Here is a 12,461-nt window from a genome sequence, read left to right as displayed (position 1 = left end):
GGCAAGCGGGCAGTGATGCATCCCAGAGTGGTTTAGTGGCCACCAGAAAGTTGCAGCTGAGAGACCTTCTGAGCTAGAGGTGGAGTCTCTGAGCTTCATAAATCAAATGATTGTCCCTGCCCGTGGCATAGGGGATTGGAACTGGGTGAACTTAAGGTCCTTTCCATTCCAAACCATTCTATGCTTATGATGTTTTGGTTCAATGATACATTGCTGGTTTTCTATATTCTAATTCCTGAATGGGGTTTATTATGCTTTGTCTAAGCAAAACTGCTCTGACCCAGCCATTCCAGTGGTTTCTAGGTGCTGGGGGTTTTTTGTTAGAGAGGAAGCTAAGCCCTAGCTCTGCCGTTGCCCCTCCAGCTCACGCTCATGCTGGCAAGGTGGTACTGCAGCTGGTGTTGCTGGTGTGAGGATTATTGCTTAATTTTGTTCACTCCTGATCATTGTAACAGAGAGACAAATGCAATGTGGTTATAAATGCCATTGGCTGCTGGGGGTTTCAGGCCAACAATGTCGGTGTTCTGGTGAACAGCTTGCAAGATGATTATGAAGATCAGGGCCTCTGTTAGACACCATGGACACATCAGTTCAGCCACTTCTGGTTCACCATGGACTTACGTAGCTCATGGCTGTATCTGAAGGGCTCTTCTGCATTTGCCATTGAGGGAAGGTCTTTCTCCAAACCTAAGTGTCTCACAAGCCTTTCCTCCTGGAAATTTTTGGTCAAGGTCTTCAGGACCTCCGTTACTGTAGAAAAAGGGACTGGGACTTGTGAAGGATTCACAGTAAGAAATGTCTTACCTAACTGTGTCTATCTGAAAATCAGCCATTTGGTCTTAACAGGTAGTCTAGACTCCTCCCACAGCCAACAAAGGGAGAGGTACGAGGAGGTGATTCATCTCCTCTATCTTGGAGATCTGTCAGGTCAGGATGAATCAACCCCTCTGGATGCCTATCTCTTTTCACTGGTAGCTGCATCAGAGCAGTCACCTAACAGGTAGATGACTGCAGTTAGGGGCGATGAGTCCCAAGTGCCATTGGCACATTGGAACATATAACCTCAAGCCTAAATCTGCTTAACAAGCTTAACAGACATCATACTCCCCAACCACACTGAGGAACCTCCTCCATTTTGCTTCTTCCAGAAGGGTGTTACAGGTTTACACACATCCACAACCAGCCTCCAGCTTGGGTTACCTTGAACTTTCATCTACAGACCTGTTCGAAGCCTGTGCAGGTTGTAAGACATGAAAACGAAGATAAAGCAAATCAATGTTTGAAGAGAACATTGCTGCTCTTCTTTAAAGCTGGAGCTGGTGCTGTGAATGCTTCCAAGGAGTTTGAGATGCACAAGCAAATTCACGTATTTCAAGGAAATGGCCCAGGACAGCATTCAGCAAAACTACTTTTAGTACTTACGGAGTTAAAAAGGTCTGACAGGCATTCCATGTCTGTGTTGCTGCTGCATAGCACTGCAACTTAGACACTGCTCTTAGACTGCCTTAATCTAAGACATTGCCTTAGATGGTGACTCCAAGTGGCGGGAGGTCTCCTGTCTCACCCACAGCTCTTAAAAATCGGTATTCCTGACTTCCTCCTTTTGTTTTGTTTTGTGTCTTCTTGGAATCCTCAAGCTTTTTGCTTTGGAGTTTTCTTCCCAGCCTTATGATACTGACATTCAAATATTAGAGCAAAAGAAATGATAGCTCTGGAGGGAGCTCTCTCTGGCTCAGCTCAGTCAACACTTCTGACTGAGATCTCTGATTTACAAAGACTACGTTGTGTTTACTCCTCTTGCAGGGTGCTTCGTTTCACCATCGCTGTGGCTAAGCGTTGCAATGAGTTCTTATAATGTAGGTAACACTGAAAGTAGTGGGACCACTCCACGAAAAGGCTCTCTGAGGGCAGCAGGTTTGCACTTGGCTGCAGCGTTTCCTCGGTTCATTTGTTAGGGGTTGGCTCAGCCTTCAGGCATGAAGTGTCCAGTCCCATCTGCACAGTGACCACAGTGGGAATCAGTAATGGGGACATGAGTGATTGCAAAGCTGTCTGTGTTGGGTGATCTTTCAATCCAGGTGCTGTTGAATCCAGAAGACCCTTAGAGACATTTGTGACCCTACTGATGGTGTGAGTTATGAGTGGCCACCAGTCGCCAAAGCCATCCAACCACAGGAGCTGGCTATGCCATGCCCTGATGTAAGGCCTGAGCAGTGCCTGAGGTCCCTCAGGAGGTACAGTGTGACCACAGTTTACACTGACATACCTGAGGGAGGTGTAAGTAAGCTAAACTGGACACCTAAAACATTGCAGTCATGGCAGAAGTCTCAGCATGAACTGCATCCTTGACTCTGACACCTCAATGCCACCCCAGAAATGGGATCTGTTCAGCACTGGGCTCAGAGCCATGGTCACAGTCTGATGTCCTTGGGTTGCAGCAAGCATGCTGTTCACCCCAGCTGCAGGCACAGCCAAATCCCACCTGCTGGAAGCTACTGGAATGGCTGGAACCAAGGGAAGGCGGTACATGGAGCCAGGATGCATGCCACCACTAAAGACCCTCTGAGGCTTAATTCCCACCTGCAGCAATACTGGACCTTCAAAGCTCATTTAGTCCAACCCCTCTGCAATGAGCAGGGACATCTTCTTCTTGATCTAGACCAGAACCACATCCAGCCTGGCCTTGAATGTCTCCAGGGATGGGGCATCCACCGCCTCTCTGGGCAACCTGTGCCAGCGTTTTACTACCCTCATTGTACAGGTTTTTTTCCTCACATCCAGCCTGAATCTTCCTCTTTTAGTTTAAACCCATCACCCCTCATCCTGTCGCAACAGACCCTGCTAAAAAATCCCTCCCCATCTTTCTTATAGGCCCTTTCAAGAGCTGAAAGGCCACAACAAGTTCCCCCTGGAGTCTTCTCTTCTCCAGGCTGAACAACTCCAATGCTCTCAGCCTTCCCTAACAGGAGAGGTGCTCCAGCCCTCTGATCATTTCTGTGGCCCTTCTCTGCACCTTATCCAACAGTTCTGTGTCTTTCCTGTCCTGAGGATTCCAGAGCTGGACATAGTATTTGGGGTGTCTGATGTCTCCAAGCATGTCTGATGTTGTTCTTATTAAAGCAGTTAGAATCGAGTTGGATCCTGGCACATGAAAGCCAGGGACTAGGGCTACGAGGCTACCAGTGCTCACCACTGCTTCTCGGGCAACACTGATGGGGTTTTGGGCTCTTCTGCACTGGCCACCCAGCTTGGCTTCTGTTTAGTGCCGTTATGGTGATCCCTCTGTACTAGAGACCTTATGTAGATCCTTAAACAAAGGTCTTCTGTGGGAGAAAATCGCAGAGCTTTCTCTCCCAAATGCATTATCTGCTTGAGAGGTGTTCTCCACATGAAGGGAACGCTCCCTGCCATCCCTGGCTGACTTTGCCTCTGTGCACTAAGATCTGTCATCATCAGTGGGAGCTTGTTCCAAAAGGGTTCCAGGACAAAATCTGCCATTTGCTGTGATGACACATTCAAGTTTAAAAGAATTCCCCCAAATAGAATGATTTGGGCAACCTTATCAAAGAAAACAGATTTATGGTTGTTGTACATCACTGCTCGGTCAGACCCTCACCTCCCTGTGAGGTTTTGCAAGAGGGTTTATGCTTTGGAGTAGCAAGTTGGACATCACCTTCCCTGGCCAGAACAAGCTGAACCATCCAGCCCTAAATCTCAGCTGCATCAAGAACCTGATGAAAAAGCGAAGGGCAAAGCAGCACCGGGGAGAGGTTGGAAAGAGCAGTTCAGAAAGAGATAAACAATATATTTGCTGCTTTTGCAATTTTTCTCCCTGCAATGGAGTGTGCAGCAGGCAGCAGCTACGGCATTTCGCAAGCAGCATCGAGAGTTCTCCCCACCCATCACTCAGGGTGGGACGCTGTCATGTTGCATTGCCTGCGCTTTGCCCTCCAGCCTGGGAGAAACCTGCTCCTGACGTGTTTATACGGAGTCCTTTACTTCTCTCTGTCTGCTGCTCTAGAAACAAACAAATTGCAAGGGAAAAAATGAGAGCCAGGTAATGAACTGATCGCGTCCTTAGATGCACAAGTCAGAAACACCCAGTTATCTGGGAGAGCCTCCGACGTGGAAAGGCAGCACTGAGATTGGAGCGTGATAGTCGGGGCTTCCAGAGAAGCCTTGCTTCTGTGCTTCTGCTTCTCTGGAAAGCAGGAGGAAGAGAGGGACTTTTCAACAAAAGCCAGGAAGAGGCTCCCGATCACGGTTGGGATAATGCCATTTTGACTTTCTCTCTAGCACCAGTAGAAATAAGAGGTTAAAGATACTTATTTATATTTATCTGTCTTGTGTCACTCTTGGATATTCCAATTAATGTTCCTAAAGTGGTTCCATATTGCAGGCTGAGAACTGGGGATCCACAAATTCTTGTGAATTTAAAGGCAAGTTTTTGCTGCTGCCAGTGGAGGAAAGCCCTTACTCCTCGGGTCTGATAAGAGAACCTTTGTGCTATCAGTGCTCATCTTTGCTGGCTTTCCTCCTGGTGCCTGCTCTCCTTGTTTTAATATGAATGAATGGCTCCCAAGGCTTGGCCTCAATCATACAGACTCATTTCGCAGCAGGGAGGAGAAGTTCAGGGTAAAATTCAGGATGTTGGCATTGCCTGGCTGCACGTGAGCATCCTCCTGCATCCTACGAGTGCAGGGTACCGCCAGTGTGTGATGGTCTCTGGCTGAAAGAAGAGACCTACCAAGCTGCCCCGACTTCTTGGGTCCCGCAGGGAGAAGTCTTGGTAACAGCCTGTGCTTGTCTGAAATGGTTTCTAGATCTTGCAGCGCAGAGGGAATCGCTGCTTTCTGTCTCCACCCTGCTTTGAGGGACTTCCTTGTCCTTTCTAGCATTGCTGCGCCCTCCTAAAGGGAGGAGGTGTGGACCTGGCCCACCTGCCCCATGCAAACACCTCCGAGCAGTGGGCAGATGCAATGCAGGGTGTTAGGAAATCTGGGCGGTTTATGAGGTTTGAAGGCGAGAGATTGATTATTTCCTTTCACTAATGCTGTTCTGCATAGGGAAAGCTCCCTCCACACATAATGGCATCAGCAAAAGTTACGAGATTGTTGTCAGGTGGCTCTTTAAACCACAGACTATGTAATAGCATCACCTTCACCTTCAGACAGTCACCTCTTCTCCAGACAGCAGAGTGCCTCGCTTCTCCCTTGCTGTGCATCCTATCTCACTGATCGCTGCATCCAGCAGACAGATAACAACAAGGGGAACTCCATTCTCTTGGCCATGTTTGCTCCAGAGTTAGACATGGAGGTCTCAGGCTGGTGAGCGTCTGCAATGGGGACACAGGTTTTAGTCTGAGAAAGCTGCTCTTAAGGCACAGACACGACACTCTGTGGAGATCAAGAAGCAACCAGGTCAGCTACATCCATGCAAGGGTTCATAGAGGCTATTTGGCAAGCAGGTCTGAAATCCACCGGAGCTGGCAGGAGGCTCCTCATTGATCTGGAGGCTTTGGATAAGCCTCCTGCTGCAAAGAGGAATTCTAAGATACCAATTAGGTCCGTGCCACTTGAAAGAGATTAAAATGGGCTCAGCCAAGCATCTGGTAGAATCAGCAATAAAAGTCATGCACTGACTTTGGTAATGAGCTTCACATCACACGGGAACTATTTTCCCATGAGTTTGCAAAAGGCTTCCCCGCCCTGCCAGGACCTGCACTGACTTGCTGCTCAGGGCTCCCTGTGTTGCAGAAAGGTGTCTTTCCAAACAGGCGGTCGCTTTGCTTCACCCATCATCTCAGGGCTGGCAAGGAAGAGGACAATGCTGCACACCACCATAAAACACAGCAGGAAATAGAGAATTGATAATTCTCTATCTGTAAACACAGACAGCCTCACGCCTTCCCTCACCCGCTCCGCTGGCGGAGAGCCCATGTGAGTACACGGGAGAGCAAACAATAGCTTTAGATAAATAACAAGTTGGCTCTTCCATGGTGAGCTGAGTTGGTTTCAGTAAATGCCCAGGGGCTCCACGGCTCTGCCAAGCTTCTGACAGCCCTACAGAGTAATCCCAGCTTATACTGACTCATAAAGGAAAACGACAGGGCTCATGTCTAACAAGCTGCTGCTCCGTCCTCCAGCCCACAGTGAGCCCTGGGAGTGGGTTCCCCATCCGCAGAGCAGCAAAGTCCGTCCCTCACCCTGCTGCTTGTCCCACCTCTCACTGTCCCAAGGGATTCTGAACCCAGAAATATAAGCTCAAAATGAGGATGATGTCACCCTCAGAAGGACATACTCTTCTGCAGTGGGGTACATCTTGACTTCTTGAGAGGTCTCTTTGCTGTCGTTGCATGCATGCTGCACTCAAAACCAGGATGGAAGAGAACCTCCGTGTGTGGCCACCCTGGAAATCCCAGTGGGCTTGCCTGGGTGCCAGGGAACCCCCCGAGACTCATCACACTTACCCATCTGCCTCATCCTTGCTCTTCTCATCGCATGCAAATTCTTCCTCCAAGTCCCTGGGAGCTCTGCAGGATGCACCAAACCTGTTACCGGCTGTGCTGCAGAACCAACAGGTTTTTTCTGTGTCCCCTGGAGTGAATGCAAAGGGAATTTGCTCCTCTTTTCTCCCCTTCCAGCAATTCACCTGTTTAGACGCAAACCTGCAGAATGAAAGTATGAAAACTGCTTCAGACTGGTGCTCAAATGACAGAGCAATCTGGGTACCAGTGTAGCTGAACTAAAGGGTTTCTTCTTCCCCAGATGGCATGCCTGCTAGGTGACCCCTTTGAAAGGTCTTCAGCCGTTACCTGTGCAGCTCCCTGGGATGCAGCAGAGAGGATTCACTGCATTCCTGAAGATCAGTGTGTTAATGGAAATATTGGGCTTAATTAATTAACATAATAACAATTCTGCAGAGTGCTGGAGACAGGAATGATGCTGAGCGTGCTCAGCGCCGGGATGAAGCTGGAGCAGAGCAGCGGGTCTCCGGGCGAGCCTGCAGAGGACACCAATGGCTTTGTCGTGTGCTGTTTCTAGGTTAGGAAGGATGGATATTTTCCAGTGACATAACTATTGCACCAGGCACAGGCTATTGTTTCCATGGAAATAATAAGATGCTGGTGTTGACTATTTTAATCCCATCCCAAGGGATCCGTGGGTGGCTTTTACATGCTTGTTTGCTGTATGTCTCGGGGATCTGCTGAGGGGGAAAGAGCTCAATATCATGGGGCAAACAGCACTAAAACAGCTCTATTGTTTCCCTTATTGGAGTACACACATTAATAACTTGGTTTTCACTCATATACCACCCTACAGGCTCCCAGAAGGTTTAGTATTGCAATATCTGGGATTCAGTCCTGGTGTAGGTGGGGCAAATCTGGATGGCTTCTGGTGGAGTGGTGAAGATACCTTGAACCGACAGCAGGCAGCAAAAGCCGTTTTCTCATTGGATTAATTGTAGTTGGGATTTGTTACTGACTGGCTTAGTCATTTCAATATTCCCCACTGTTCTCTGAACATCCCATTACATGAACTGATACCAGACACCTTGTAACTCATAAGCAGATATTCATTGTCTCCACTTGTTTCTTGGCAGAATGAGATTCAACAATCCCTTTGCGATTTTTCACTCCCTTTACTCCCTTTCTAAGGAGCTTATAGATGGACGGGGAACAAAACAGCATAAAGAAATTGAAAACAAATGGAGGCAGCACTGGAAGGTCAGAACGAGGCATCATTCACTGTGATAGCAAGAGATGTGATGTGGGCCCCTCTAATTACAGGTTGGGTTAGACCCCATGCGTCGGAAATGGCTTGAACCTGCCCGAGGGGAGACTGAGCTGAGCTCTGAGGCAGAAGCTGTTCCCTGTGAGGGTGCTGAGGCGCTGGCACAGGGTGCCCAGAGAAGCTGTGGCTGCCCCATCCCTGGCAGTGCTCAAGGCCAGGTTGGACACAGGGGCTTGGAGCAAGCTGCTCTATGGAAGGGGTCCCTGCCCATGGCAGGGGTTGGAGCTGGAGGAGCTTTAAGATCCCTTCAATACAAACCAGACCATGATCCTATGATTCTATAAAATGAGGCGTTTTGTTTATTGCCAGGGTCATGTTTGAGTTTTCAATTCTGTTTTAAAGCTGCTGGATGCCATTTCCTGATCACTGAGTATCCCCACATTTCAAACTCTCCGTTTGGCACCTCTGCAAACGTTGTTCTCTTGTAAATTTATCTCTTGTCAATTTGGGGCCATGAGCAGACCTGAGGCAGAGGAATCTGGTGATGCTCATACGGGAGCGGGCTTGTCCATGTCAATCTGTAGCTCCATCCTTGCCTAATTTCTCTGTCTTCTCTTTTCCCATTGTCCAGCTGTACAACGGGACGCTGAAGCGGGACGTGGAGAACAGGCGCTACAGCTCGTACAGCCAGATGGAGGGCTGGGGCGGCAAGCACTACAGCAAGGCTGTCTGCAGCCCCGCCAGGGCCGGCAGCGACTACTGCTTTGTGCCGAACATCAAGAGCAGCCGCAGCGAGCCCGACCTCTACTGCGAACCACCCCGGGGCACGCTGAGGAAGAGCCAGGTCGGGGGCCGGGCAGAGCACAAGGCAACCTTGAACCGCCAGAGCATCTACAGCAGCTGCAGCACCCAGCAAGGAACTACCAGGACAAGTAAAAAAATGCCAGCACGAGCCCTCTCCTGCCCCTCAAGCAACAAACCCGACGTGGTCTATGCCCAGCCCATGATGAGCTGCAAGCAGGACATGGTTTATGGACAGGCTCAGTCCGGCTCCAAGTAAGTCTGCTGCAACGGGCTGAATCTGAGTACACGTAGGCATCTGCTGTGGAGCTCTGTCCACCCGAGCTAGTCATCTGAGCTACTGTACAGGCGCTGGAGATCTGTTCACCAGTGCACACTGTGCTTAATCACATCCTGCAGTAGAGTCTAAAGTGGGTCAGATGAGTCACAGTCTTAAAGGGCTCGTTTCTTTTCCTGGGCTAGGGAGGAAAACCAATATGGCTTATTGTATCTATCAGTGTGATGCTGGGCAAGATGATCCCCCGGTCTCTGTGATGGTATTAGCTGACAGCTCCTTTGCAAGCTGAGGGTGGGGAGGTGAAGAGCAGGAAGCTTGGTGTGCAGTTGAGGTGCCTCTCCTGGCTGTCACAGTGCTTTGATTTGGCAGAAAACCAACCTAAAAATATCAGCGTGCTTTGAAGGAGTTGGTTCCTGAGGGTCTGACTCAGAGCAGAGCTGAGAACATGCTGAGCAGTTGTATTTACTCCTCTATCTTTCCACCCAGCCCTTGCTTCGTTCTAACAAAGGGTCTGATTTGGCTTCCAGAAAAAAACTGAGTCAGAAATTGAAATAAAAACCCCAATTGGAATAATTTAGCTATCCAGAAAAGAGAAGGGAATGGAAGCTGTTCAGTTCCTTCCTGTCCAAAGCATCCGGTCCCACTGGGGTTAGGAATTATGCAAGGGTGGAGGATGGTCCTTCATGTTTCAGCATCAGGTCCCTTGTAAAAGTCACCTACAACAACAGGGCATGTAAAACACACGAATGAGCTCGGGCAGCCCCAAGCTGATGTATCTGTGCAGCAGAGCTCTCACGACAAAAAGACCTGGTGGGGTTTTGATGGCATTGCAGTGCTGTTCATTCAGAGCTGCCCTGATGCTGATGGCAACGCTGCCTCCGGTGCTGGAGCATCAACCATATTCTGCCACCATCTATGAAGAGCTTTGATCTGCACAACTGCAGTCTTGGAGGACTCTGGTTTGTGTGGTTTGAAGTGCACTACCGTTGCTGCATCACTGTCACACAGGGCCTGCTCTGCACCAATGCAGAGGTTATCACAATGCCCAGCCAGACGTGGCAGCTTGTCACACAAACCCTAGAAGCTCCTGAGCTCGTTCCTGGTGGTCCCTAGTCCAAAGGAGAGCTTACACGCTGCAGCACAAGAGTGAGGCTAATTAACTGGGCCCATAGGCTTTATCCTAACTCACACCAAAAGCCTGAGACTGTTGAGCCATTGGCTCAAGGCATGATACAGCTACAGAGAAAATCCTGCCTCAGAGTCATCGGTGTGAACGAAGTCATACCCTTTATCACATGGAAATGTTGATTTCCAGATTTCTCTGCTAATTCTCTGCTCAGCCTCCCTCTTTCTGTATTGAGTAGATGTCCAGAGTGTGTACGCTAAGAAACGTGACTCAGCCATTAGCATTGTTGCCATGAAACCTCAGCTTTCCATGTGCCCTGTTACTCCATGTTTAACACATGCAAAATTAACCCGGGCCAACTCAGAGCACCGGTGGTGTTGGTTTGCTCCTTTCAGAAGCTTTGTAATTCTTCTGGAACAGGAAACAGACGTTACAGGAAGTGGAAGTAACTTGTTCTAGGGAATTTCTGACTAAAAGAGTGGCGGGAGGGATGGCAGAATGATTAAACGTGGGGCTGCAGCTTCCCTTCTGCCTGGGGAAAACGCTGCTCTTCAGAAGCTAGGCAAGCAGGCTCTGTCCAAAGCAAGCCTGGCTCTGCACTGCACAGTGCTCGTCGTTATAGACTTGGCCATCGCTTTGGAAAGGTCACTTGAAGAATAATGGCATTTGCTGAAGAGAAGAACTGCTGTTGTGAGAGGAACACTCTCCAGTGCCGGCTGCCCTTCGGTTAGGGAGTGGCTCCATTTATACACTTCTGGCTTGGGGCATGGCTCATCTGGCAGAACTGGTTCTGATGTGGAAATGTCGGGCTTCACGTCGCTGGTAGCCTCAGCTGGGGCTGTGTCCCCTGAGTAAATCTGATTTGGCTGGTGCACACCCCCTGCTCCCCCTGAGACTCACAGCAGAGCTGCATTTGTTAGAGGGGGCTTGTACAAGCGCTTCTGCTCTTGACTCGAAGGAGATGAGGTTGGCACAGGTTTTTAAACATACTAAGGAGCTATCCTGTTTGAAAACAGTGCTTATTTGGAAGGCCATTAGTGCTTTTAATAGGATGTCTGGCAGATTGCTGTTAGCCTTGGCCTGTAGAGTGCTTTTTATGGGGAAGGGGCATCCAGGGATGGGTTAGGACCGTGTCTGGACTCTTTTTGCTGTGTACGACTGTTTCTGGTTGGAGGATTCTGCACTTGGAGAGCTTGATCTTCATTTGGGTAGGTTGATCTGTGGGCAGGGAGAGGGTTGCTTGTAGGCATCCCATTATTAACCTCTGCATGCAGGAAGAGGGCTTACCTGGGTAATAGCTGCTGGTAGTTCCCTGTTTGGGGCTCCGTTCTTCCTATTCCAGCAGTTCTTTGGGTAGAGGTTTTGCCTTTATAACAAGGATAATTTTGTGTTCAGTTTTCCTGCTGCAGATCTCCTGTGTAGGTGGGTATCTTGTCTGCAGGTCAGCAAACTGTGAGCACAAGGAAAGGCTAGACTCCACAGTGATCCAGTGGGGTGATTTCCATTGCTGTGAGAGTGATTGCAGTGGGAGATGCGATCCACTGGGGCTGCCTGTGATACAGAACTCCTCTGTAATGCAGTGACTATGGACAGCGTCAGTGCTGGTTCAAGAGTGGTGCTTCTCAAGTGTCCTGTGCTACAGATCTGATCTCTTTTGATGATGCGAAAAAGGGGCCATTGGACGCTCATTCTCAGGTCATGAGAATGGCGTGTAGGCATCAAGATACTGAGCATGCAAGCACTGCCAAACTCTCTGCACTGAACAGATAGTTCAGTTATTTGTAGATCGGTCACAAAGTTATTTGATTTCTGGAACTACTCTTGATTATGTGATTGCTTCCATTTATTGCACTGGCTTTGGCTGTGTCAGGCATGGAAGAGCTGTCTTTTTGATAACTGAAGATTCCTTCCTCTTACAGAACCCATTCTAGCTGCTGAAAGCACCTTTCCTCCAGCTAGCTGATGAGTAGTTTACCTGAATGTTTTTAGGGAGAAACCATTCAATGATTCTATGATAAACTAAACCATGATGTAGGGTTTTACTCATCCCACAGTATTGGTTCTGGTGGTGAAGTCTGAGTTTTGCACTGTTTGCTCAGATCAGGAGGTTAAACAGTACTGACTTGTTTTGAGAAACAGTATATTCTCTTCCACCACCCCATCATTATGATCCTGCCTCAGTGAGCAGAAGAGGGAGTTTCTGATATCCCTTCCAGACATACTTCTCAATAACCACTCAGGGGATTAAGCCTTTGTAAGCATTATGTCATATCTGGAACAACATTTCCAAGCTCAATGCATCTGTTCTGGGCTCAGAAGTTCATGGGCTATTCCAGTGGCTCCTGCCCAAAGGTAGTTCTCAATGAGCAGCACTCACTTTTTGCCACAGTACAGGTTTCTGCAGTGGCAATGTCAGTGCCCCTTGGTTAACTCCAGGGGAAAGCCAGATGTCTGAGCAGGAGGCATTGCAGAGAGGCCACACTAATCTCATCCCTTGTGAAGGATTCAGAGTATTCTCGTTCGA

General features: G+C 48.9%; 1 protein-coding gene across 1 annotated transcript in view; it reads left to right on the top strand.

The window, feature by feature from the left end:
* Window positions 1-12,461, top strand: part of PKP1 (plakophilin 1) — a 40,125-nt gene that overhangs the window by 8,724 nt on the left and 18,940 nt on the right. Inside the window, exon 3 of the mRNA XM_065698375.1 lies at window positions 8,365-8,789. Coding sequence (XP_065554447.1) covers window positions 8,365-8,789 — 425 coding nt within the window. The remainder of the gene's footprint in view (window positions 1-8,364; window positions 8,790-12,461) is intronic.

This window comes from Lathamus discolor, chromosome 19, assembly GCF_037157495.1.
Source record: "Lathamus discolor isolate bLatDis1 chromosome 19, bLatDis1.hap1, whole genome shotgun sequence".
Classification (NCBI taxonomy): Eukaryota; Metazoa; Chordata; class Aves; order Psittaciformes; family Psittacidae; genus Lathamus; species Lathamus discolor.
The sequence above is the reverse complement of the archived record's forward strand: the minus strand, read 5'-3'. Positions and strand labels throughout refer to the sequence as shown.